At 43.3% G+C, this 27,947-nt stretch overlaps 2 protein-coding genes across 3 annotated transcripts in view; one reads left to right on the top strand and one right to left on the bottom strand.

The window, feature by feature from the left end:
* The window catches only part of LOC139299733 (BAR/IMD domain-containing adapter protein 2-like), a 47,577-nt gene extending 42,784 nt beyond the window's left edge, over positions 1-4,793 (top strand). For both annotated transcript variants that reach the window (XM_070922602.1, XM_070922600.1), the window contains exon 14: positions 3,218-4,793. In XM_070922602.1, the coding sequence (XP_070778703.1) occupies positions 3,218-3,287 (70 nt within the window). In that variant the 3' untranslated portion in view covers positions 3,288-4,793. The remainder of the gene's footprint in view (positions 1-3,217) is intronic.
* Positions 4,794-7,179: 2,386 nt separating this feature from the next.
* aatka (apoptosis-associated tyrosine kinase a) overlaps positions 7,180-27,947 on the bottom strand; it is a 29,346-nt gene continuing 8,578 nt past the window's right edge. Inside the window, exons 3-15 of the mRNA XM_070922955.1 lie at positions 23,285-23,418; positions 17,688-17,829; positions 14,470-14,549; positions 13,903-14,021; positions 13,663-13,750; positions 13,396-13,529; positions 12,494-12,578; positions 12,267-12,388; positions 11,884-12,033; positions 9,507-11,163; positions 7,749-9,401; positions 7,477-7,648; positions 7,180-7,394 (exon numbers count right to left, since the gene is read on the bottom strand). Of these exons, the coding sequence (XP_070779056.1) occupies positions 7,180-7,394; positions 7,477-7,648; positions 7,749-9,401; positions 9,507-11,163; positions 11,884-12,033; positions 12,267-12,388; positions 12,494-12,578; positions 13,396-13,529; positions 13,663-13,750; positions 13,903-14,021; positions 14,470-14,549; positions 17,688-17,829; positions 23,285-23,418 (4,751 nt within the window). The remainder of the gene's footprint in view (positions 7,395-7,476; positions 7,649-7,748; positions 9,402-9,506; positions 11,164-11,883; positions 12,034-12,266; positions 12,389-12,493; positions 12,579-13,395; positions 13,530-13,662; positions 13,751-13,902; positions 14,022-14,469; positions 14,550-17,687; positions 17,830-23,284; positions 23,419-27,947) is intronic.

The raw sequence follows: 27,947 nt of genomic DNA, 5'->3' as shown, positions 1-27,947 counted from the left end.
GAGAGAGAGAGAGAAGTTATGGCCTATTAGTGTCTGGTGGAGTACATGTTGTGACAGTAGACATCATGCTGACTTCATCTCAGTCATCACTGCTTGTTAGCCTGGAGCTTTTGGGCACCAGTGTCAAGCTGTTTTACATACTCTTGTCTGCTCTGAATGTGTTTTTTTCTGTATCAGTATTTTGAGACAACACTGTCCTGCAGGGTGTATTCACCCCCAGCAGATTAATCTGACACTACATCCCTCCAGCTAAGGAGATGACTTGATTTTCTCATCAACAGTAACTTCTGGGTTTTGACGAGTTTTCCGTGACCGACAAATATTCACTGAAACCGCTTGATATGGGGGCAATGATATCCAACCGGCAAACATATGTGGATTTAAAAAAAAAAGTGTTGATGAGGGAATTGGAAGTCCAATCTTCCTGATCACGGCAGGTGTGTTTGGAGTTGTAGCTGTAGGTGGGGTGGCGTAGATTTCCCCCGACCCCACCTACACTTCTCCTAAACTCTAGCCTGCCTCCTTGTGCCTGTCTTGTCTTTCTCCATTTCTCTCTGAGTGTGTCCGACCTGGCAAGCTTCCTTCTCTCTTTGTTCCACAGTGACAGTCCTGATGGCAAATTGATTTCGACTGTGTGAGAACAGACATACAGACAGACACAGACAGCTCCGGATAGCACAGGGGCCTCTTCCTCCCCATCTTTCCCTCCTCTTAGCCTCCCTCCTGTCCACTTATCTCCACCTCTCCTCCTCCTCCTCTGCCTCCACACACACCCCTTCTCCAAGTGGAAGAGGCCAGTTTCATCCCTCCTTTCTGTCCTCTCTTCCTCCCCGGGTCCCTCCTTTCCTCCTTCCGTCCATCCTGGGTGCTGCTGCTGGTGGTGTCGGTGTGGACAGTAGCGGTTGGTGGGTGGAGGATTGCGTTGAGCGAGAGAGCCAGAGCGGGGCCTACCTGCTCGGCATGCAGCGATATGGACTCTGAGTACTCTATCTCTGATCACAGTCCACCATCACGGACTGATCTCTCAAGAGACTGCCTTTGCTACTGCTTGTCTTTCATGCATGTACATGGTTGTGTCATTTTGTCAAACTAAAGGACATGTTCATGTACTGTACAAGTGCCAAAAGACTTCAATGTCGTTGTACTAAAGCCACTGGCTGAATGGCCTTTTTAAGCACACGTGGGCCAAGTATTATCGAGTTCCCACCCAACACACACATGCTCAAAAAAAAGCTTTGTTCAAAGTAAGGCTGTGCAGCAGATTACTATGTTTCTGTTCTGAGAGATCCCGTAGGTCGCGCTGTGCTTCCTTGTGTCAGTACTAGACTTGATTTTCCGTCCAGAGGGTGTGTGTCATATTTGCCTTACTTTTGCTTCTTTCTTTTTTTTCCTATTAAACACATATTTTATGTGCAATTAAGCAAATTTTCAAATGGAGCTTCAAGAATATACAGTATATAAAATATACATTGTTTCCCTCAGTCCACCAAATTGCACTGTATTATGATCATTGCAAAAACATGTTTGCGTACAAATTTTCAATTAAACTTTCCACCCTCAGCCCCACGGAAACTGTTCTTTTTGCCATTCTTGGCCGAACTTACTGCCAGAATTGTCAGTTAAAATAAACAAATCTTTTTTTGATCTTCTGTTGAGTTTCCTCAATAACAGCTGTGAATTTAGTTTTAGGTTAAATGACCACCACGGCTTTTTGCAGCTCTCAGTGTTATTTATGATTGTATTCCCTGAGTGGCTATGTAGTTTTTGGTCCTTTTCTTTTCAAAAATTATTGTCCTTGTAAAAATAAACAAAAAAAAACAAAAACAAAATAATTCCAGAAACAATGAGAAACTACTGATTAGTTGAAGTGTTTTATCTTATGCATGCTGTGGAGGGAAACCAGAAAATGTGATACTGAAAAATTGACCTTGAATGTATGGTGACTTTTTACAAAGGTATTCTAAATAAAACATATCTCTATATATTAATAAACAGTCTGGTCTGACGAGAAATCTGTTCTGTCAGTGACGATGAGGTTTTCAGTTTTGCTGCACATTTTCCTTGTTTCAAAGTTATGGCTCTGAACTGATTCCCCCCTTCCTTTTTTTTTTTTAACTGCCACCCTTGTGTGAATCATTTCAAGCCACAACTGAGTCCCAAGCATGCTGTTTCATCCTTACCCCTCCCCCACTAACACCCATAGCATCTGTGCTGCTCTGTGTTACTGTAAAAAAAAACTGTCAGTGTGTGTGGTGGTGTTGTGTACAGTATGCGTATTTTGATTATCTGGACACCTGCCTGTTCATCTTCTTTTTTTGGTTGTATTTTATTCTTTATACTTTTGTGTTTGAGATAAAAATAATAATGCGCACATTTCTGAACACCTGCCTGTTGATTGCATTGCATCAACAGTAACGTTTCTGTCCACTAAAGCGAGCCGTAGACACATTTCCTCACATAGTTCAGAATTTGAAAAGGAGAATACAGTGTGTGGCATGATGAGCATGAAGAGTGTACTTTTTATTTTCCATCCCTCATTTCAGTGACAGTTATTATTACCAACCTACAGTATGTTCATCTTGCACCAGACTAACCAGCAGTGTCATTACAAAATGTGACCCATGCATGATCTGAGAGATGAGCCATTCAAACCCAAAGGTTCTCTTTACCTTCCAGTTTGGGTCCAGAATTGTCCCGGTTCTGAGGGAACAGGACCTCCGTAAGTCACCAGCCTCCATCGCCTTTCAGCCAACCAATCACTTTTCTTCTCTCTCTTACCGCCTGGTTCTCTCTCTGCTGTCATTGGCTGTCTGGCTGCAGTAGGATGCTGGGAATCACTGGTCTTTTCTGTCCTTTGGCCTCCGTGGACGTGGCAGCATTTGGTTCTGTCAGTCCAGCAGGCCTTGGGTTGTAAAAGAATTACTTTGATTTTTTTGTGTGTGTATCACAATATCATACAGAGAAGACACTAACCCTGCATGTGTGCCTATAGCAAGCTGTTTTTGTTGTTTTTTTTTTCATATTTTACTACTAAGTTTTCTCACTACATGCTTGCTAAAACTCACCGTAGATACTGCAACTGTTTGCTCAACAAAACTATGGGAAGGCAGATTTCTTTTGGGTGTGGTTACATAGTCGGCCATGTATCTCTCTAAATTTTGTCACGTGTTCAACCTAACTGTCACTGTTCCTTGTCTCACCCCTCCTCTCCCCACAGTGACCGTTCCCTGGAGGTCTACCTCCGGCCCACCTTCATTGATGACCGATCTGCACCCATCTTCTACTAGCGGCCTGCTGTCCCTCTTTTGTCCACTAATGGGCCCTTTTTGAAGGGGAGAAAGAAAGAAAATGGCTAACATTGGCATGTTTGAGTTGCATGATGTTATCACAAGAGGGCCCAGAAGTGTGATTTGGGGGGAGAAAAAAAAAATCACCTCAAGGAACATGTTACACTAAGAATCTAGTTTCTCTGCCGTGGAAATTCACTCAGAGAATTTCCGGTTAATCCTCGTGATGTTTCAAACGTTTCCACCAACATTGAATGTCTCAGCCTGAACATTCAAGTGCAAGTGTGACAGTAGATTTTATTAGTTATTTAGATCACCAGTTGTGGATAAGGTGTGGCCAATAGGTTTTTACTTGTGATGCCGTCACAGTCTGATCATTTATCTTTTTTTCTTCAACACTATACACTGTAAATCTAATTTGAGGATTATTTACATTAATGAGCAGTGAAGGCACACTCTGCGTTAGTTGTTTAAGTGGGGCTTGAGGGCGAATGTGAGACGGTCGGTAACGGTTTTCAGTGCATCACTGTAACATGCACTGAAGACAAAGTGTCGACTGGATACTTCCACAGATAGCTAGAACAGGACAGCTGGTGAGTAAACTATAATTCTGCATTTGTTAAGTGATATAGTACTATATATTTACTAGTTGTGATACAGTATACCCATATTCTCAATGTGGGAACTGTGCCTTCTACATTTTTTTTTTTTTTTTTAAACATATGCTTCGTGCAGCATTGACCCAATCATTCTGTACGCAGGTTTGAGGGCACATGCATCACAATTCAACTTGTATTTTTTTATATTCCTGAAAATATAAGTGGGATTATTTCCCTTTTTGTTTTGTTTTTCTTTTTGCTTAGAAAGCTCCAGTGCAGTGCAATTGCAATTCCACCGAAACAATACAAGAACATTTTGAACTGCTATTCTTTCCTTCTCTTTAAAGTTCACTAATATATAAGCTGCCAGATAGCCAAGAGATGAAATACAGTGCATACATAATGGGTCTTTTTTATATATATACATATATATATATATATATATTTAGCTTTGAGGGAGTGGTAGCTTATCAGATAAGGTACAGTATTATGGCTTCTGATCATTCATTCTCAGTATTATACACTCATTTGGGAGAAAAGCTTAGAACAGAGGCATTTACCTACAATATGATGTGTGGGGATAGTAGTGAAACTGTATGTGATGGAAAAGCAATAATGTGTATGGTCGAGTGAATGAGCTAAAATGCCTCTTAGACTGCAATAAATCAGCAGTTGCATCATGAAAAGTCAGTTTTCCATGGATGAGTCCTTTACACTGAGTGGTATGATCAGGCTTTTATTACACAGCTCATTTGGGCGGCAAGTTTCAAATGCATTTTTTACTTTTATATAGCTTCCCATTTTGTCCATTTCTCACTTTTGTCCCTGTTTGTATTATATCTGTACTGTACAGAAAGTGCATATAAATTATCTTGTCCAAAATAAATCTAAATGGGCACAAACGTCATACTTTTATGTGTTTTGTAGTTTCGTGTTTTCATGTTGTTTTACAGACAATTGCACTTCTTTGACATCAGTGCAGATAAATATATCACAGACACAAGAAGGGAAAAAAGTATTTGGATTTATTTGTTTGGGATAGTACAATAGCAATGAGTGAGGGGGAAAAATGGAAACAGCAATGATGTTACTACCGGTGCACAGAACAACCCACCTCACCTTCTCCAAAGGTGTCTGCCACTTTAGCCAATAAGCTTTGTAATATCTCTTTGGCAAATTTGAGAGACTGTCATCCTGGATTGCATCTTTTCAAATCGTACAAAAATACTAGCGATGTTTTCTCTTCTTGCAGAACTTAAAAGGCAAGGTGAGAGGAAACAGAATTGGCACTTTGAGCTACAGAAGGAGAGAGAGGGGGAGGGAGCTGTCGATACAGCAGTAGTAATTCAAGTCAAGCTACCTGCTACATGTTGATAAAACATTCATACAATATGTGAGATGTCGTATTTTGAATGTCTTTTTTTTTTTGTACACCTCAGACCCGGGCATTCAGCACAAATGTAATAGAATACATTATGTATGAGAATATGGACAATACGTAGACCTGGAAAAGATGCATAAAGATGATGCTGACATTCAACATTTATGACTGGCATACTGGCATGACACCGCTGAACTGTGTTAAAACACCTCTCCATCCCTTTGGTGTCATTCTATTGCTGATGAAATGTAAAAAATAAACAAAGCTAATATGCCTCAAAATAAAGTGAACCTGTAGCTGGCACTGTGGACACAAATAGGGAACCTCACATGTTTAGATATTTCATTCCAGGATGGGGAGATGTAGAGCGACAGAGCCATCACTTTCACATATAAAGACCCAGTTTGGCTATACAAAGTGCTTCAGACAGATATGGTAACTTGTGGACATATATTGAGGGTCATCATTAACCAGAGAGAGTGGTGGCGATAATTAGGGAGTGAACACGCCTTGATTTCGTGCATTATGTTCCCATTAACATAGCACACTGAATCCACCGAGTTCCACCATCAGTATGATTTGGATACGACTTGGATTAAGGGACAAATTAAGTTTCAGCACTTCCATTTTCAAAACACCATCACCACCACCCATGACTGTTAAAAAGTCAGATTTTTGTGTTTGAAAATCCACCACAGCTTCTTATGCAAAACTCATCGAGCATTGTTCTCTGGCTCCAACTACGAGAGCTGTAACAGTCTTTAAAAATGCCAGATCAATGGTAAGCAGAAGGACCGAGTTGAGCAGATGTAAAGCCATTGAAAGTCATTTCACTATTTTTTTCTCCTTTCATTTTTATGTATTTCCTTTTAAATTCACAAATTTAATGACCTGTAAGGCCACCAACAGGAATTGATGCTGCATTGAGCAAATAAGTTATTGTTATATACTGTATGTTAAAACTAATATACTGATGATTTCTATTTCTGCAAACAATATATGATTTTGTATCCACTCTCCTGGTCGTCTCAATAAAAAAAAAAACAAAGTGTGCAAATCATTGAGGGTCTTTCACTAGAATATGAGGCACTGTCTCATAAAGGGTCACCACAGTCAGATGCCCCAAACATTGATAAAAATAAAACTCTGTAAAACATCTAGATATAATAATGCTGCTTTTCTGTGTTGAGAAGGACCAGGACTCATCCTCTTCCAGTCAGGGCCGAGGGACGCTCAATCTTTTGGACTATCTTCACTGTTCCCTGTTGGAAATAATTGATATGAAATAAGTATCGCAGTTTTCACTGTAAAAGAGACTAATCAAACAACTTAAAGTGATCAACATCTTTACACTTAGAATGCTGCAAACACTCAAATATTTACCAAAATATCTCTCAGTACATTCATTATGTATTGTGTTGTATGTACTATATTGTTTGTTTGCACCACCAATGTTAGAAGGTCGCACACAAGATATAAAAGTGAAGGACACAACTTCCATATTTTACCAGCCACATTTCAAACCTATAGAGGGTTAGTATTTTGTACAAAAAGTTTGTTGGTGGAGTATCACCGAATCATAGACGGATTAGAATTAAAAGGTTTTTGGGGAAATATCCTGCGGGGGAATGAGAAGTTCCCCCCGAAGACGCCATCATGAATCTAAAAATTGTAAAATTTCACCCTAAAATCTCCCTCCTGGTTTCTGAGATTTTTTAAGGAGAACAAAGGACATGAGATGTACAGATGTATGCTGTCGCAACATATTGAATAAATAATACAATTTAATTTCAGTTGGACTTATTATGGACAGTTGGACACCCAAAATATTGGGTGACTGTGAATGTGAGATAATATTTTCAGTGCAAATAAATTAACATTATACAACAGTCAAACTGCGTATGACAGACAGTTAATACAGACCTGCTGCTGAGCCCATGTGAGGGTCGGAGACATGTGTGATAGAGAATCGTGAGACCATAAAACGATTAAGTGCTACAGCTACAGGTTTAGGAGCCTCGGGACTGTTGGAGGTGGATGTGGGTGAGGACGGGGGCTCGGGGATGGCGTCAGGTGAGGATGGGCGGGGCTCAAACGAGAGGTCATCTTCCCATTCATAACCCCCACCTGAATGCACACAGACACAATTACAGTTATGTTGAACAATCCAGGATAAATCATCTAGGATTTATGTCCTTGACAAACTCACCGTCTTCTGAGTTGTTCCCATCTGTTTCTTCAGACACACAGAATGTTTCACAGGATTGAGCTTCAAGTTCAGGGTCATGTTGCAGCTGGTGGTCAGAGGTTTTTTCCTCTGAAGATTCCTGCCCACTGGACTCTGAGAAGGTGTAGTCAGCCAGCTCTCCTGTGGGGCTCTCCTGGAGGTCATGAACAAAGATATTCCTCACATACTCTAAAGCAATAAAATAATCTAATTGTTAACAGACAATACACATTTGATCTATTAACGTGTCATACCTGGTCAAAAAGGAACACCGTAACATCATCAAAAAAGGACACAGCTTTTTTCTTCCTCTCCAACTCGTCACAGAAAGACTGGGTGAGCAGGGCGGGCATCTTCAGGAGGCTGCGGAGGTGTCTGGCCCGGCTGCAATCGCTTACCACCACTGGCACGGTGGTGAAATCCTCCTCACTCTCCTCACTGTCTTCATCTTGGATGTTGTAGGTCCTCAGCTCCTCATCAGACTCGCTGTCATCTGAGTCATCTTCATCCTCCGCCTCCTCTAGTGGAGCTCTCACGCTTTCTCCGCACAGCTCCAACAATGACGAGGAAGAGGACAGGTCAACAGGACCGTTGGATTCTTCACACAAACTGTCCTGTGAGTCACATTCCTCTGCATCTATGTCCTCAAAATCTTCCTCATTTATTCTCACACCCTCCCTTCTGTCCTCCGTCTCTTCCTTGACATGATTGAATTCAGGCAGCTCCTCCTCCTCTGTGGATCCATCACCGTTTTCATTTTCATTGGGGACCTCATCTCTGTAGTCAGTTATGGTGGAGTCAGAATGCAAAGACTGGACAGGGGAACAATCTTCTGCTCTTCGGTTCCCCTCCTCATTGTTTCGTGAGGCCTCCTGGACAGTGGAAGAGGGTTCAGACCCAATGGAGGAGTTGAGCTCTGAGGGAGGCTCCTCTCCCGAGTGCTCAGTCTCCAACCCAAGATCATCATCCGCAGGGGCCGACTCTTTGGTCAAGCAGCCACCCATCTGCGGAGGAAACGGTGACAACATGGACAACCCTGGGGTGGGAAGGGGATGGGGTGAACTAGGGTCATCCTCTGAGAGATTCACCAAAACATTGATGTTTCTCAGATTTTTTAAATGTTCCTCGTTGTTGAATTGCCTTTTGACAGGATCATCATCTCTGATAGAGCTAAATTTCTCAGCAGGGAAGTCCCGGTTATTTGGACCTGCATAGAACTTGCTGCCTTCCTCTTGAGGGCTCCTCTCATTTTCAACATCATAGTCAGAGAAATAGGCAGAGTCCCTGTATGGGTTCTTATCAGTCAGGCCCTTAAACTGTAGCTCTGATGTACTTGTGGAAGTGCAGACCCCTTGGCCCAAACCCACCTGCAGAACTAGTTCAGGTTCTCCACCCAGCCTTGGGCTCCTCTCACTGCCCCGGGTATCTCCAAGCTCTTTGAAGATAAACTCTGGAGATTCATTGTTCTCTGTGTCATAGCCACTGTCCAGGGATTTGGGTAGGACGGGGGTATTGAAGGGATCAGGGCTGAAGTTCTGATCACAGGTGCTCGCCATTGACGAGGACAGGTTAAGTGTGTCTACAGAGTCAGGAGTTCCCTCTGGATTCTTCAGTGGGCTCAGCTCGTCCTCCTCCACCTCAGCATAGTCCAGGTTGAAGTCTGCAAAGATCCCCGACGTAATATCTGTGATGTCATCATCATCATCCTCACTGTAGTCACCAAGCTCAACCAGGCTAATGCTGGAGTCTCTGACCCCCACTCCACTGTCCAACGCTCTGCTACTTTCTGATGTCTCTGGATAGTTCAGCCTCTTATCTCCCAGACCAACAGAGATTCCCACTGACACCCCCTCCCAGATGTTCCCTCTCTGCTTGACTGACAAAGCTCCAGTTTGACCAGTCTGAGGCTCCTTGAAAGAGGATGGGGACTTTATATAGCTTGCCTCAGGTATCATCTTAGGCTCAGAGTACAGTCTTTCTCCATTAAGTAACAATGGCATTTCATATATTACCTCCATATTTCCACCCTCTGTATCTCTGGTTTTAATACTTGAGCTGGTAAGAGAATCACTACTTCTTAGATTTTCTGTAATTAAGTTCCTTTCCACTTGAGTGGCAGCTTCCTCTCTTTCTTTGTGACATAAGTGAATGTATGAACCTAATTCACTGGGCTTGCTAGCAGGGTTACAACCAGAGTCTCCTTCTTCTGCCTCCAAGGTGCCACAAGACCTGGAGCTGTGAAAGGTTCTGGTGGTGGCCTTGGTTAAAGACCATAATTCTGTTGTGTTAGAGTGAGCAGTATATTGAAGGTCCAGATAGCTGTCCTGTCCACTGCCTGTCTGCCTGCTGTCAAAGCTCAGGCTATTATTGTTTGCTGAATGGTTTGAGGTCCAGTTAGTTGCGTCTCCTTCAGAGAAAAGGTCATCCTCAATGTCTTCACCTCTCCGCTGGCCCACCAGCAGGCCGTCGTCTGTCCCTACATCGATGCTAATGTGGTTAACAATGGGTAGTGTCTTTCTGAGGGGATGCATCATGTTATGGCAGCTTTCATTAACCGTGCTACGACCTGTGCTCGCTTCTAGGTAGGGATCGCAGAACCCTAAGCTGGGGCTGCTGACTGCTTGTGACAAACTGCGTGGGTTTTCTAGACGCCCCACTGGATGGACAAGGTTTGATCTGGACTCTGGTGATGTATCGGGTTCAGACAGACAGGATCGGCGCCGTGTCTTGTATGCTGATGACTGTTCACAGTAGACTGTGTCCTCCTGACTGGATGAGAAACAGTTGTGGGAGTGGCCTAGGTTTACAGGGCTGGTGCTGGATGCCTGTCTCAACAGTGGCTCCATGGTTAGTTGGACAGTGGGGCTTGAATCAGAGTCATAGGCAGTAGATTTTGTGTTGTCAGCAGTTGACCAGTAAGCACTGGGCTGTGCCATGGATGAACCAGTACGACTCTCGGAGGACAACCTGCTGCTGCTGGCCTCCAGGCCTGGGCTGTAGTCCACCATGCCATCATCCAGGTTAATGTTACACTCTACTGGTTCCTCTATGCGAATGTAGTACTCGCTGCTGACTGAGGGGCTGTGGGCACTCAACACTGGGACCACACCTGGGTGTTCAGGTTCATAGTAGGATGGGGATATGCTTGAGGTCAGGCTGTCAGTCTTGCAGCCCCCTGAGGTGCTTCCTTTACTTGAATAGTAGATATCCTGGTAATGTGGGTTCCCCTGGCCCAGTGGCCCACTGGTGAAGGAGGAGCAGTACGGCTGCTCAGCTCGAGCCTGCTCCCACTTGTACTCAAAGTTGAGACCATGGCTGGTCTCTGTGACAGTCAGTAGGTCGTCTCCTGTGTCAGAGTGGAAGCTGTCGGAGAAGTGCTCCAGGAGGGGGAAGGAAGACGAGGCAGAGGAGGCCAGCTCCACTGCCTGAGTTTGGTCTGCACTGGGGATGTCAGCTGAGTCAGGTGTAGGGGTCAGGACTAAGGCTGTGGACGCAGCTGTGTGGGAGGTGCTACCAAGCAGGTTGGGTCTCAAGGCATTCCAACGTTGCTCAAAGTCTTCCTCGGCCTCACTGGAGCCTTTGGCACACAAGTATGTGACAAGAAGGTGGACTTCCTCACTGCTGGGTCTCAGCTCTGGCTGGAGCCAGCAGAACTGCATCACCTCATACCTGGACAGAAAGAAAGAGAAGAAAGCATCAGAGGCAAAAGAGATTATAAGTCATAACAAGTTATAATTGTGTTGCATATCAGTTAGCTCAGAAGAACTTAATATCTTAAGAATATTGTTTTTTTACGAAAGAGAGAAAGGAGAAAAAGAAATAGGGGGAAAAAGCAATATAAAAGAAAACTTTTGAAGTCAGCACTTTCTAGCACACCTAGTACTTGCTCTTGACACTAGCCAAAGACACATAGAGTGTATGAAGGAGGTGCAGTGCAGATGCTGATGTAGTTAGAAGATTTCTCCTCCTTCTGTGTGTGTGTGTGGCTTCTTAGTGTTGGTACCAAGTGCATTTAATTTAGTGAGGAACAATTTTGAAAAATAAATAAATAAACACAGTATTTGGCTGACTTCCCAGGCAAAGATGAATGGGGTGATTCAACTCTGGTTGATGCCAAGGGGATCATAAAGAATAGGGGAGAGTATTGATCATCTGCCCTTGTAGGCAAAAAAAAAAGTGTTGCTACAGTGGCCTGGTGCACCACCGTAAGAAGAAACCCCATTTTAAAAACAGGACACACTGACTTGTTAGAAGTTAATTGGTCAGCGAAACCTGGAGGCTTTGTAATGTCTAAAGTGAATGTTATGTGGTATCAACATATATAACATTCAGATTCTGTCAGTATGTGTATGAAGAGTACGTCTCAGTGCGATGGGTGTGTGGGCTCACCAGCGCTCAGCGAGGGGGAATTGGAGCTGGGGTTTGGGTAGTTTGAGCTGCTGTTCCTTCACAGCATATGTGAGCACCTGTCTGTCAGAGTAGTGCCGGTACGGCTGGTTTCCCAGCTCAAACAGCTCCCACACAGTCACCCCCAATGACCTGGAACAGGCAAAGAAATCATTAAGTGTGTTCACATCTCGTATCCCAGATATGGCCACGTTCCAAACAAGCTACTGTAACCTTCGTTATCTTATGTCACCAGTATCGTTGTGCTGTAAATTAAAGTTATTTCCATTTTTATACACACAAAGAAAAAAATCTACATTTTAATAAAGGTGATGTTGGTATGGTAGTGTTATCTTATTAAAATGACCACTTTTTAAATATCTCACCATATGTTGCTAGATTTTGTTTGGTCAACGACCAGCAGGTTTCCATGGACCTCGTCTATGAGCTCAGGTGCAATCCAGCGCAGGGGCACCCAAATCTGGTCTTGTGTTACATAATAGTCATCCTATAGAAAAACAACAAATATATATAAAAACATATTTGAGAACTGATAGGGCGATAAGATAAAAAGCAGTTGTGCAATAGTGACATTATCAAAAGACAGTCTGACCTTGTATCTGTTGTGAGAAAGGCCATAGTCTCCGATCTTAACAGACATTTCTGAAGTTAGCAGGCAGTTTCGCAAGGCCAGGTCACTGTCAAAACAAAGGAAACTGTCATAAAATACAGTACAACTAAGCTGCATACACATATCTATATTTATTTATGTTCTTTAAAAGCCCTGAAAACCTTTTTTAGATCAGTTTTCTATAGTTTTTTGTTCACAGTGGTTTGAAGTGGGTGGGGCTCAGTTGGAAAATTGGGATTTAGAAACATTTGATTCAAAATGTGATGACATTTGTGGGATTGTTTAGTTACTTTGCCAAGCCACTGTCAGAAACTTGATCAGAGTTTCCCAGCGAGTGTTAAACCCTTAATATATTAATACTTTTACTACTACTACTACTTTTCAGGGGCTTTGAAGTATGGCTCGAAGTTATATGATTAATACTTTATGGCTTTTACCATTGTCAGTATATTATGTATGGGAAGTTTTCTTTAGTTATACTTGTTAAATAAACATATTGTATGTTCTCACTGCATTATCCTATGTAGCATGAAATGTGTACATGCATAGTATCATGTACCGTTTCATGTAAAGACACAGACTAAACTCAGTCACTTTGTTTAATCTCACCTCCTCCACAAACAGGGAGCTCTTTCACCTGGCAGCCACTGATTAGTTGCTATGGCAGCCTCCACATGGCTGAGAGAGAGCGGGAGGGGCTCGCCCCCGGCAACAAAATCACTGATGCTGGAGTTTGTGACAACTACTCAGGCAGCACCAGGATGTTGTTGCAGGGAGAGACCAGCAGGGGGCGCACTGGGCATTCAGGTGGATTCTTCCTCTCTGGGGCATTAACATTCAGACTGATGAGGGTAAATAGAGCCGGACTGACTGACATGCTGTACCTGTGTATAAAGTTGTATTTGTGGAGGTGCAGAAGCCCTGAGGCAATGTCACATGCCATCCGCTGGAGGATCAAAGGGTCCGGAGTCTCGGAGTCAGCCACCCGACAACTGCGCAAGTAGCTCTTCAGATCACCCTGAGAGGAGAAAGGAAATGAGGTTGTGAGCTGCTCTGACCGCTTATGAACAATCCAAAAACAACAATGGACCAAGAAAGAGAATAATGAGAGGGACTGAATAAAGAGATGTGATCGTTAAAATGTGTCCCACCAGAGGGCAAAACTCCATGACCAGCAGATAAGGAGTGACCTCTGAGCATTGTGCCAGGCACTGCAGGAGGGCAGCGTGCTGGAGGGTTCTGGCAGAGGAAACATGGATTTCAGTTGGTATGAATGCACAAACAACGTACATATAATAAATAAACCAATCTGATCACTCATTTACATTGTTTTATTGCTACGAGGTGCTATTCATGTGCTGGGCTATGTGGTGATGTTTTAGTGTACTGACCGGTATGGCTGCACCTCCTCCAGGAACTGCATCTGATCCTGGACACTAGCACTGGCCTTCAGCTCCTTCACCACCACCTGGGTGGTGCTGAGACCCGCATTGACCTCGCCCAGCAGGACCTGAGAAGTATAGATAGGAGGAAGATTTTTATACCAAATGTAGACCAGAATTTACTACAAACAGCATCAACATGCAGTTACAGAGTGAGAATATGTGAAAAAAAAAAGTAGAAAGAGAATGGTGCATGAGCAAATCTAGTGTGTGTTACAGCAGCATGCACAGTCACAGTAAATTGTGAGGAATTTACTGTGACTGTGAATTTCAACTCTTCTCCCATGGACTCAACACCCTGACACAAGTGCCAAAGATTAGCCTCGCTAGAATGAGATCATCATCACATTTCCCTCGCATTCCACGCACAGTAGAAAGCCCATTGGAGTACAGTAAAGACAGATGCAGTTGAAACAGTTAAAGCAAGTAATAATGAGTACAAAGGTGGTGTCTCTGGACCCAACAACTCTGTGCAAACACTGTGTATGTTTTAAAAACAAAAAAAGCATGTCTTACCTTGCCAAACCAGCCATGTCCAATCTCCTTTAGATAGAGTAGACTATGGCGACCTAGGTCTGATGACTTCAGCAGCTGGACTGTAAAGAAGCAGTAAGAAAGACATGATGTTACTTTTAAACAGGAAAAAACAGAGACTGCTATAGTTGGAAAGAAGTGATTAAGAGAAAAGAAAGATTTATGTAAAGAAATGTTTTCAACATAATGAGCAAAGTAAAATAGAAAGAAACATCACAGTCAGAGTGAAGAAGACAAGAAAACAGAAACTTCTCTCAGCCAAACAGTGAAAGTTTCCGAAATAAAAAGATGAGAGATTGCCTAAAAGCAAATAAACCCAACTTGTAACTTCCCAGTCTGATTAAATAAGTATCTTCAAGCACAAAGAAGCTCACAGCCACACAAATTATACTATGTCATGCACAAATTCAAATACCTCCATGGATCCTTATATTTCTGGAAAGGAGATGATGATGACGAAGCAGTGGAGTGGCCAGCCACTCTGAGCACCGCGACAGGGACTGAGTCTGAGTCGCAGGCAGGGATGAAGTACTGGTTCAGAGTGTGAGAACCGAGAGCCTGTGGCCCCAGCCCCAACCCCAGGCGTCTTAGCCTCATTATGTGTATTTGAGAAAGAGCCCACGGTCGCAGTGTATGTGTGTGTGTGAGAGATCCTCGGCAGGATTTAACCCTCCGAGCCCTCGCACAGCTGAACAAGCTCACCACGCTGCCTCTCCCAGTCTGTACCGAGCTCATCCTCCAACTGGGACACACGCAAACACACACACACACTGTCCTCGTCTAGAGCGCTCCAGCTGTCGAGCAAACACCGAAATCCCGCTTTCCTATACGGACTACGTTTAAATCTACGGTAAACTGAGCGAGACAGAAACTTGGAGCCAGCGGACCAATCTGCCGGCGGTTTCTGCACGGGAGTTTTGAGGAGGGTTTCTGTCCTGGGCGCTGAGATTTTTTGGTATCCCGCCTGATGTGACCGTCACGCATGTTGGTAGTGTGCCGTTTGACGCGCCAGCTCTGTGCGCAGCTTCAAGACACCCAGTAATGACATAAGGCCCACATAATGCCCCCCTGTCACCCCGGACAGCAGCATTCCTCAGCCAAACAGGACACAAACACTGCTCTGTCAGATGCAGAAAAGACCTCTGTCATACACACTCACCACCCCTATCTCAAGCCTCCCCTCCCCGCTCTTAGGTCCTGGTGCATGCCACCACCCTTCCCCTGTCTCTCCTCATTCTGTCACAGACCCCTCACTGTATTCTGCCCATAATGCCAGTCCTCCACTGGTGCGTTCCACGGACGTTTCAGCCCGGCCTTATGCTCACCCACTGCCCAGCCGGCCTAAATCAGGGCCATTGTTTGGCTCGCTCACTCACACGCTCACGCTGCGTCTCCTGGTACCCAGTGCACCAAACACACACACACACAGGCACGCAAACACACACAAGGCCCATTCTCCACAAGAACGCTGGGCAGAGGTTGTCACGGTGATAACAGACCCGCACCTCCACCACCCCTCCCCGACAGAGAGAGTGGTATTATTCCAAATGTGGAATGTGTGAGCGTGAGTGTGCATTCCCGTCCCACTCGTGGCATTCCCAGAGAAGACGGCAGAGTCCAGTGAGACTGGAGGTCTCGGTGGGCCCTGTGGAATGACGGCACACACAATCGCTTCACACACTCCCTTTGATGCATGGAGCCTCTGTCGTGGGTTTGAAAGCTTTACATGACCTCCTGAATAAAAGATTAGAGCAACAAGTGAAAAGCAGGACTGTGAGATCAATGGCAAACGTTGTACAAGTGATGCTTGGCTCATATAGAACACACCATTCATGGTTAGAGTATAAACTATATAACTGGTGCTTTTGTTCAATATGCAATTACTGGGCTCATTTTCCTCGTATGTCAGTGTCGGGGTGGATAATTTACAACATGTGCATGATGTTCATATGTATGGAGGAGCCTGTTCAGTTTTGACCTGTAGCTTACTGATGTAATACTTTTGAAATATGAGATCATTCCTGCCATTTCCTATCCTCTCAATCGTTTCACATTTGTCAGGCTGCAAAGATTATTCAATCCCAATACTTCTAATACCCAAGTGTGCACAATAAGTCCAGGTAAAGAAGTAGATATAATAATACAACATGTTTTGCTGTCTTTACATAAGGAGGAATGAGAAAAAGACTATTTTTTTCTTCTTCCACGATCTTGTCTCCTTTCGCCATGTATCCATTCCTCGCCCTGCAACACCTGGACCAATCATACAGCCGTAGCTATGGAGGACAGAGGGGAGGCCAGTGATTGGCTGTGAGCCTGAGGCTGCCTTGTCCTATCGTTGCTGGAGCTCACATCCTAGGATGCTGAGCCCCAGCTCACCTCCCTTCTGGCTGAGCACAGTGCAGCGCAGACAGCCAGTGAGTCATGCAGGGAGAGGCATTTCAAGCACCCAGGATCTGACTTACACTGAGATTCACACACACACAAACACACACACCACATACATGCACATACATATTTTAACAGGCTGGGTTTGAGGCAGAATGACCTGAAGAAAAACAAACAGGCTATAACGTTGCTGGGAAGGATTATGGATAAAGAAAACAAATCAAAACAGACCATCATATGGACGTGTGCTGATGTTGGATTATGTAAGATTCAAGTAAAAATGGAACAAATGTCATATAAGATTCATGTTAATGTAACGTAGCAACACTTACGAACACACACAGAACCCCAAAAAATAATGTACAGTAGGGTTAGGTCAGATTCCTGCAGTTGACACGCACAGTATGCATCGCAGCTCTGCAGTGGGTCAGTTTCTAAATGCATTACACAATGGACAGATGTCTGTCCCTCGTTGACAGAGAGAGGAGACATATAATAAGATAATAAATGAAAGAGGCCATGTCTGTTTCAAATGTGGTTGACAAAATGTACTCCAAATCAATAGAGCAAGTAACATGTTCCATAATCCACTTGCGCTATGCTCCAGAGAGGTAACAACCTTTCTCAATAGTCTCTTTCTAAAGAGCTGGGAATTAATACTGACTACGCAGATAAGCAATACAGAAGAGAGAGAAGAGGACAGAAAAGAAGAAATGAAAAACATCAGGAAGAAAAGACAAAATAAACAGGTCATTAAAAGTCCAAGCAGGTACAACTTAGATGTGTTATGTGTTTATGGTGTTGTTTCTTACTGGATCTGCCGGGCTGTTTGGAGACAGGCAGGGAGACCTCAGTGAGGGGAAGGATGTAGACCTCAGGGCCATTCTGGGAGGAAGGCGAGGCCAGGGCGGAGAGGTCTGCCTGGTACTCCTCTCCCTCAGTGTTTTCAAACTCCTGGTGCAAAGACACATGCTGGAATTAGTCATCCACTCGCAAGGCATCCTACCACCGAGACAGTGGGAGACAATGGTTCAACTGTGAAGGCATTCAAGTGCACTGAGGCACGCCCACCTAGCCATATACATAAGTCATGTACATTGTGGGGTGTACTGTGTGGGTCACTGCAGGAGGAGCACACTCATGTGTGTGTTCAAAATTATACACAAAGCTTCTTTCTTTCGTCGTCCTATCTTTTCTTTATTCCTCTTACACACTCACACATACAAAACCAAGGTTTTTACCATGAAGAAAAACTAAAAGTTAGCCAAAAAACTGCCCTTTACATACTTCAAATACTTTACTGTCAATTAAGGAAACAACATGACTTCACATACATAGTTAAAGTCTCCATTTTTGTTTGTATAAAGTACATTTTGGCAGGTATTTTAACCCAGAGGATGTGCTAGTTTTGGAAACGGCATCATTGCTTGCATCATGTCAAAACACATCAGAGAGGAAACACCCGTGTCCTGATTATTTTGAGCTGCAGGATTTTTAACTGTGCTGTTACATCTGCCAGTACATTGCACTAGGACATCGTTTTTCCATCTTCAATGTTTTTAAGTACTGAAAAATCTGATTTATTGCACAATAATGTTGCAAAAATACACAAAATACCTGCTCTGGACTGTGATCAATAATAATCACTAGACCAGAACTTCCTTGAATGTTACTTGCACCACCATGCAACTGCAAACTAAAAAACTACTGAACTAAAAAAAGATAACCAGAAATAACTATTACAATATGAAAAGTGTCCACACTACTTTCACATAAGAGAATGGGAACCATCATCACCGCCCCCTCTCTTCCCTACTCAGATGGATGAGGACGAGAGGGAGTGGAAAACAGTGACCCTCTCTTTCCATCCCTGTACAGCAGATCCCACATCCTCTGCTCTGTCTGGCTGCTGTATCCCTACTGTGCCCTTCTTTCTGCCCCCGTCTGTCTACTGAGGCTGCTACAGTGTCCTTCCTCTCACTGTTGTAGTGTGCCCCGATAGTGCTCTGTCTCTATAAACCCTGATACAGTATGTATCACTAAAAGCACTTTAATCAAAAGATAGGTCATATGGCCTAAACCAACTTCAATGTGCTTCTTTGCACGTACGAGAGAAAAATCTTGTATTGTCTTCACTCACCCATGTAGCTATTATTTAGTGTTTTTAAAACATAGACATGGATCAACCTCCTGGCTATAAATGATAAGGAAACAACAGCAGAGTAGTGGAGGACACACAGCCAAAGGAAGCAGTATAATAATATATATAATTGCATAATCTGCAGCATGAGGCAGATCACAAGGTAGATAAGGAGAGTATTGTCAGGGTGAGTCAAGATTTGTAAGTGTAAACAGCTCCATGCGCTCATGTGAGACCTTAAGAGTCCCACATGTTCAATTGTAATTGCATTGTTGCTTCGTCTGTTTGGAATCAGCGTTCAGCAGATGTAAAAGTAAATCCCTTAAGATTCATTTTCTTTAGTCTCTCTGGGCTGTGGGTAGTGTTGAATTGCATTAATTGAGACCCTGGTATTTTCAGGGAATTCTCATCAAAATTGACTTTTCTTCCTGGAAGAAATGCCTGTAGAAACATTATCAGCACACGTGTGCCTGTTCTCTGTGCCTCAAACCACCGAAACAACACACCGAAATTGCTGCATGTGACAGATTTTACTTCATAATCTAAAATATGATACAACAATGGTTGAACGAGCTCCCCATCAACATCAGGACAACAGAAATGGTATCTTATACATCTTCCACCACAGACTGAAAACTAATTTGTTCAGACGGCACCTTGGCCCATAAAGAAAAAACTCTTTCTTCATCTCTTATTTTTTCTAAATGCAGCACATGAAGCAGTTCAACATATTGGATGAAGTTGATGTACTTTGGGTTGCATCCACATAACTTAATGATGCACTTATTGTAGGTCACCTTGGATAAAAGCGTCCGCTAAATAAATGTAAAGTAATATATAAAAAAATGTAATTTCTTGCTAGGAATCCTGCTGCTCTTGTAAAAGACAGATATTGTTGGCGGCACTCATTTTTAAAAGTCCCAGGAAAGACTTCACCCCTCGCTCTGAGTTATTAGTGGGTCACAGTTTCTCTTGAATTAATCTTCTATATTCATAACTGTCCCTTGTGAACAACAACAGGTCAGAAGAGACTCTCTACAATAATATTAAAAGTAATGCTATAATAACTATTGCCGTAAATATAATACAACTTAATTTGTGACAAAATAATGAAGTAGGTTTATTCCAATTAAAAGGCCCAAACCTACAAATAGAAACTGTAGTAACAAAGATCACACCAGCACTGCCACCAGCAACTGGAAGGCTTCAATTATAATGATTTTCATGTCTGTGTCATTTTTTTTAAGATTATTGCAGATGTGGAAAACCTTTTGAATCATCTTTCCAATCAGTTAAAGCCCCTCTTGATGCTGTCCTGATGGTGTCCTACCACATGAAGCAACATCCCATAACAACTCAACTCAATCTTGTTGGCAGTTTCTAAGACTGTGGCAATAGTGCTATGTTCACAAGCACTGAGCCATCCATCCGTCCATCCGCTGGCTGATGAACTGTTGCCCATAACAAGCCTATCTCCCACTTGCAGTCACCACAGAGGTAAAGAAAGGAGAAAAGGTGAAAAGAAAACAGGAGGAGCAGGAGAGTGGGTTGCAGGCTGGATTAATATGAAATATTTGAATGGCTCATTGTGTATGTGTTTGTGTGTATTTACATGTGTCCTAAAACACCATTGTGTGCGTGTGTGTGTGTGTGTGAGTATAGGAATGTGTGTATGTGTGTTTCTCATTCAGAAGAACCATCTGCCACTCTCCTCAGAGAGAAGTGTGAAAGTGAGCACCTGGCTGTGAGTCAGCGTTGCATAGCTCCCCAGAGAGCCTTCAGTTTAGAAAGCACTTAATACGCAGCCTCAAACTGCGCGCTCCAGTAAGAGCACCATGATGGGGAGGAATAATGAAGCTTTTTGGACGGCGCGGTGGTGCGATCTTGCAGTCCCACACGAATGCACACCTTACAAGTGAGCTGCTGAGTGACGAGCTGGTGCCAAAGAGAGGGGGAAAAAAGAGTTGGAACCTTTCAGCCATTATGTGATGTTTGCTGCCAAACTAAGAGAGCGAGAGGAAGATTTGATGCTTTAAGATTAAAATACATCAGCAATTATAGCAGCTTGTCTTGCCTGGAAGTGCGATGAACTATGATCAGGACAACAAGCACATGTTATATTCACTAAAGTCCCACTTTGTTGTTTTGTATTGTTTTAGCATAACGCATATCAATTAGAATATTTTGCAATGCAAATTGCCAGAGAACTGAAGATCGTGTTCCTCGTTTGTAACCTCAGTTACAATGTCCCTTCTTGTTAATCCTTTCATTGTCTTTTCCACCACACTAACTGTTACGTTACCAACGACCCCAACCTTTGACTCACATCTCAGTAAAGCTGCACTTGAATACATCAGACTGCCTGAGACACAGAAACAGATCAAATGAAAGGAAAAACAGTCTCCACCTATTAATTTGTACTCTTTCATAACATTAACAAGAGAAGAGGACAGTGAGCTAATGAACTTAATGTCTAGAAATGAAAATTATTTTGTAAAACTATACTCACCTCTTTTCCTATATATTTACAATGAAATAAACCCAGCACACAGTCAGGTCGATATGACATCGGAAGCATCCTTGAGCAAGGCATTGAATCTTTTCTTTCACCCTGAACTCTTGGATGACAGGGTGAGAGACAACATCTCGGCATCAACAGTGTCACATTGGTGTGTCAGCCAGGCTCAAGTTGGGGCCATGGTTGATCGTGACAAAATGAATCAACTATGGAGCCGTCCTTCTGCCATTAAATCTTTTCACAGTAAAAAGCAGGCCAATGGAAAGCAGACACAGACCTAGACTCCTACTGTTCCTGCAGGTTATTAAAATATGCTTTCACGTAATGAGGCAGGGGAGATCTGGCGTGGGACAGATGGACGTGGACACAAACACACATGAAAAAAGTCCAGGAGTTGCTAATGGTGCCTCTCTATGCTGCGCTCATTAGTGACACTGTTGTATCTACCTACCACAGGCTGCTCCCACTGTTCAGTATGAACCCTCGCCACATACATAAACAAGAAACAAGCTGCTCTGCTCGCATCCTCTCGCCTGTCCTCTCCTCTGCAGCTCTCTAATCAACAACAAAAAGCCTTTTCATCCCCTCTATCCAATATACATTTCTCACATTAATTTACACAAGGAATTATGTTGGGCTAGGAATATTGTGGATGAAAATTGCAAAATGATTTGCAAAAGTAATCTTAAGGGAAGACTCTGCTGTTCAGTCAGGGCTGTGATTTATCCATTCTCCAGCTAAGAGAGTTAGAAACATTAAAATGCATGACCAAAATGAAAATGCGTTTTGATGCTAATGCCATAATATGAGCAGCGAGTTAATGGGAAACCTGTAACGACAAGGAGCAGCCAGTACAGCGGCTCGAGAGTTTCTCCTCCCTCTCCTCATGCCCCCTGCCTGTGTCGGTCTCTGTTGGCCCTCATCAGCCCCTCAGCCCAGCGCTGATGTTTGACACAGCATGGCTGAGTCATGCTGGCAGCTGAAGGCAACACAGAGACAATGTGTGCCAGCCTGGGATGGGTAAGGGTACTTGGTTGCATCACTTGCGTACAATGAGGCAATAGTCCTCAGCATTTACAGTATATATGTAGATCAGGGAGTTGGACAGATCAGTACTGAAGTACAAATATGATCATGATCCTGAAATCTCCTGAGAATCAGTTCTGACTGAAATATTAACACAGCACCAAGTGTTGTCTCCAACACCTGCAACGATTAGTTTTCTAATCGGCTGTAAGGAATTTGATTTTTCTGACATTGACACTGAAACAGACAGTTAATTGATTAGTCAATTGCTCATTCAAGTAATTTAATCAAACAAAAATGTAAAATATTTGCTAGTTCCAGGGTTTACTTCTGTCTGTTTATTCTTGTAAATTGAATGTTTTTGAGTTTTCGATTGTTGGTTGGGCATAGCAAGACATTTGAAGACATAACCTTTTCTTTACTTCTTTTGGACATTTCATGAATTTTGGAAGAAATGATTATACAGATTTCTCAACAATAAAAGAATAATCTTTAGATGCAACCCTTCTTTATTTTGAATGTTAATTCAGGCTTTATTTAGTGGCACAGTAAAAATAGGTTGAATGGCAGTTTAGTAATACATATGTAAGGCTTTTAGATGTTTTTGTCATGTCTGTGTATTATTTTCACAAGTAACTCACTGGCCAAGATTTCCTTCCATCCACTGTGCACACACAGTTTGTGCTTTCCTTACCGCTTCCAGCAGGAGGCAGCAGTGAGCTCACCTTGAAGCCTATGTCGCCCTTCTTGCAGCAGAGGCAGGCCAGCATGAGGAAGACGAAGGTGAAGAGGCCAGAGAAGGAGACAGCAACCACTGCCAGGGATGAAGGCCACGACAGCTCACTCAGCGGAGCCCCGTCTGCAACGTGAGAGCACAATGCCAGTGTGTTAAAAGGGAGGAACCGTACGGAGATCAGATGGGAAGCTGCAGGGTCATACAGGAAATTAAAAACAAAATGGAGATAAAGGTGATTTGTGTACACACAGATGATTTGTGACCATTTTATTGGCAGCTTGAAGAAAGAAGCATGTGACTCATCATTAGCATTCTCCTCTGCCTCCTATTCATCGCTAGAATCTGTGACTCTGAATAGGAAGCAGGCCCCTGTGGCTTAATTACAGTTGTTATGATGCACTCTGACTCATGTAGGCTAAAAGTTTGATACCACCCATGAACATAATTACCGCCTCTGGATAATTATTTAATAAAGCAGCATCAGCGTAGGTGTAGTGACTCATTCTGTCTCAATGTAAACAATCGCCCAAATCACCAAAAAAGCAATGTTTGCAATTCAAAAAATAAAACAAAATTTATTAAACTGAAGTTACTGCTTTGCACACAATGCTATTAAAGCTCAGCACACAGTGAGACGCCGTTATGTTTGAGTACGCAACATTTTGAAAAGGTCTAATTCAACCGCTGTGTATCAAAGAGAAGTTTTGTGTGGGTCTGTGACCAATAAACAGAAAGTACACGTGCATATTGGTGATTGTGCGTAATTATTTCCCTCTTTGTGCAAGTTATTCCACAATCTGTCTTTCTTGAGTGCGTATGTGCAGCACACACATGTCAGTTTGTCATGTTCAGCCTGCAGCAGCTGAGGACAGACCAGAGGGCCAGATGTCACAGTGTGGAGCACCTCCATGTGATCTGATTTACACTTTTAAACCTCCTGCCAGCACAAATGAAAAAGAGCAGAGAGAAACTGTGGGAGAGGTTAGGGCAGACACATTTCTATACCTGTCAATACCTTCACTTAACACATCAATTCCCTTAACTGTCCTATCCTTGACACTTATTTGTACACCTGTAGCACTCAACAAAAGGTTGAGGGACTCACCCTCAATCAATGAAGTATTGGACACTAAGTGGTTATTTCATTAACTACTGTCTGTATTAGCCGACCACTGGGAACAATGAGGAGAGCTCTACTGTAGCCTCCATCTCGTAGGACACCTGTGGAGAGAATATAACACGCACATACTGTATATCTGACCCTCATTCATATTTAATGCTTTAAAATGAGCTAATGGAGCGGCAGAGGCCGAGATATCCTGACGTTTAGTCCAATGAAAATAACCCTGAGATCACTATGACAAAGACACACTGATGTTTTCACAGGATGAGTAAACTGAGGTTGAGTCGTTTATGTTATTATATACGATTCCATTATACGTTGTTCGTATGAACCTTATTTATGCATCTCAGTTCCGAGTTCTCACTCTGAAGTTTTTCTCACAACATGTATTCTTGTAAAAAAAAATAGAAACCAAATATTTTGAACTCCTCTTTCATTGTACCCTCTATAAAAAACCCACTAAACCCATAGCTAAACTTAACGAGCCCACCACAGCAATCTGGCAGAACTCCCCCATCTGTCAACACACCCCATAATACCAACATATCTACCTTTGAAACGCCCACATCCCAGACCTGCAGTTATCAATGTGGACCTTCCTTGTTTACCGTCCTATATGTACTGTAAATCTATCTACCGTAGTCATGTTAAAGAGGAAGCCAAGCAATATGTCCTCACCCCAGGATTCCCTTTATTTCTCCATCCTTATGAGGACACACAAGCATGGCCCTCCAGTGCTGCCCATTGGGGAGTTGCGGCGTGTGATTCTTGTGTGTGTGGGTACTTTTCCAGCTTGCTGACTGAGACCCAGCGGTCCTGACCTATTTGGCTGTGGGGAACACACTGTTCCAGACCCGACAGCTCCCGCAGCACAAACAGCACTGTTCCAACCAAAGCTTGACCCCAAAGGTCACGGCCACAAAGCCTATACTCACACAGGCTCACACACATGGGCAGACAATGAAAACCGACAGCGACAATGCATCCAGGTTCCTACTTGAAGCCTGGTTTAAGAACTACAGCATGTGTGTGTGTGTGTGTGTGTGTGGGCACTGACCTGCCAACACATCACCATGGTAACAACCTTGCTGGCCAACACATATTAGTTGACTGGCGTTTACGGTGCGGTGAACCTCATGGCCCCTTTATATCCTCACTTTTGGAAGAATTTTTGCTGATGCCACGTCCACTGGCACTCTCCCCCGTCTATTTCCCTGTATTATCCTGTGACAGCTTGTGCTTGTGTGTGTGTGTGTGTGTGTGTGTGTGTGTATGTGAAAGTGTCTAAAGTGGGAAAAGGAGGAGATTACCAAGCTAAACCAAGCAGTGCCCTTTCTGGAGACATCACATACCACAATACACAGCCTGAGTGGGTGGTGACAGGACACATTGTGTAGAGGCTGACAGGGGAAATAAGGATGATGCTTTCCCTCAAATCTGCATATTCACAGCTTCTATGATGTCCCTTTGGTATCCTGGTCAAGCAGCTAAGAAATAAAACCAACTTTAATAAATATGCATTCTTCCTCTCTGCCATTATACAGCTAAATGACTTATTTCCAAAAAAGCTTCAGCACTTTAAAACCTTGTTATTCAGCCATTCAATGGAAGTTTGCAAGCATTTCTTAAATAAGCCGCATATCAGTTGCCTTGAGGGAATTATATACTGAACCTATGGATGTATAGATGCATGTAAGGAAGGAGGGTGGAGTAGAGGTGAAGCACACTGTGCAGATGGTGCGAGTAACAGTGATGACTCAGGGCTCACTGAAGGACACAACATAAAACACACACACACATGTGGACTATTAAGTCGGCTGTCACGATGTCTCTGGTTTCTGTTTCTATCAGTGTTATGCCATTGATACACATCATCCATCAATTTTTTAGCAACGATCATCTACTCTAAAAACTACGAAGGCCTCTTCACATTAAAGTTTGAAGCAACAACATGCAACTTTTCAGTACAAGTGTGCGATCTTGTCCACCTCCTTCACAGTTGGTCACATTCCCACCACAAAACCACATTCATCTTGATAAGCTGTCTATCTTGGAAGGTTATCTAGCCTGAGGCTGAGGTAACTGGCAACTGTCGAGCCTCTACAGGCACTGATGAAGCAGATGGTGAACACAGGCGTGTGGACAGACAGACGTTTTACTCTTTCACAGATAATGGAGGAATCATGGAAATTGGCAGTGCACTCTAAATTAGTTTTGTAACTCTGGAGAAAGCAAATGACTGTGTTTCCTGTAAAGTAGTAAGAGGGGGCCATTTGTCCTTCTACATTTGGAGCAAGAGCCATGTTTGCATTCATAAGATCCACTAGTACACTAGACTCTGGGTGTACCTCCTCGCTACCTCTTCTATTTGAGACTCTAACAGAGAGGACATCAAGATGGAGCTGAGCTACGGAGAGAGTCAGGTTTGGTGACGATGTGCTGGTATGTCTGCTGATGATGCCGTAAATCTGAATGAAGATCGGCATCTCAGAGCGGGTGCTCAATCCAGGTGAGTGGCATGCAACTGCCCAAGTGAAGAAATTCAGATATTCAGAAGTTTATTTAAAAGAAATGGTAAAATCAAAAAAGATGGGACGGAACTGAGACAAAAGGCAAAGCTCGCAACCTACTAGTCAACCTTTTTTCAATCCTCCCCGACAGCCAGAAGCTTTGGGTAGTAATTACTGATACAAGCAGCTGAGATATGGTTTTTCCCAGTAACTGCGACCTCAAGCCACTGTTACTTTGAATCGAGGGGGTACAAATACCTTGTCAGTACCTTACGAGTGTGTATAAGCATGACTGGCTGGATGAAGACTCCAGGGCAGACAGAGTTTGGGTTATCCCCCTAAAGATTTGGAGAACGTTGCACAGACAAATTTTGCTCATTGTTTCACCACCACGACTCTGAAAATCCTCATCTGGCCCCTCTTTACCTCCACAGTTCTTTTCTTTCTTGGTGCATTGTGCACTTGTTGGTGTACCTATGATTTCCCTGTACTGTGTCTTCATTCATCACCTGAAAGTCTAACATGGTCATCCAGAGGAAAATCAGTGGCACTATTTTCATAAGTGCGACATTTGGAGAATACATCTCATGTCTCTCTGAAGAATGGTGAGAGAGCGACGACCCAGGGTCCTCCATAAATATTTGAGAAGCACACATTACTTCACCAGCTGCGCGGCGAAATGAAAATAAAGCACTTAAAGCTGGGCTCATACCCGCTTTATTAAAAAGCTGTCTTCAGGACTGGAGGAAGATGAGCATGTCCTGACAGATGGGAGGGGAGAGTGATGGTGTCACCCCGCCACCCCCCACAATTCAGGCTGACAATGAGGACGACACTGTGGGATAAAGGGAGGGAGGAGGAGAGAAAAAACATGCGTTGCTGTAAGGAGACTGAATGAATGAGGAGGCCATTGCTGTGGTTTCCCAAAAGTGAGACTTATCAATAAAAGTCTTGCTTCATTAAGCGTGACTTTGTACTCACCGCTCCGGATCGGTTTCACTCAAATAACCTGTGACTCC

The sequence above is a fragment of the Enoplosus armatus genome, chromosome 17 (genome assembly GCF_043641665.1).
Source record: "Enoplosus armatus isolate fEnoArm2 chromosome 17, fEnoArm2.hap1, whole genome shotgun sequence".
NCBI lineage: Eukaryota > Metazoa > Chordata > Actinopteri > Centrarchiformes > Enoplosidae > Enoplosus > Enoplosus armatus.
The sequence above is the reverse complement of the archived record's forward strand: the minus strand, read 5'-3'. Positions and strand labels throughout refer to the sequence as shown.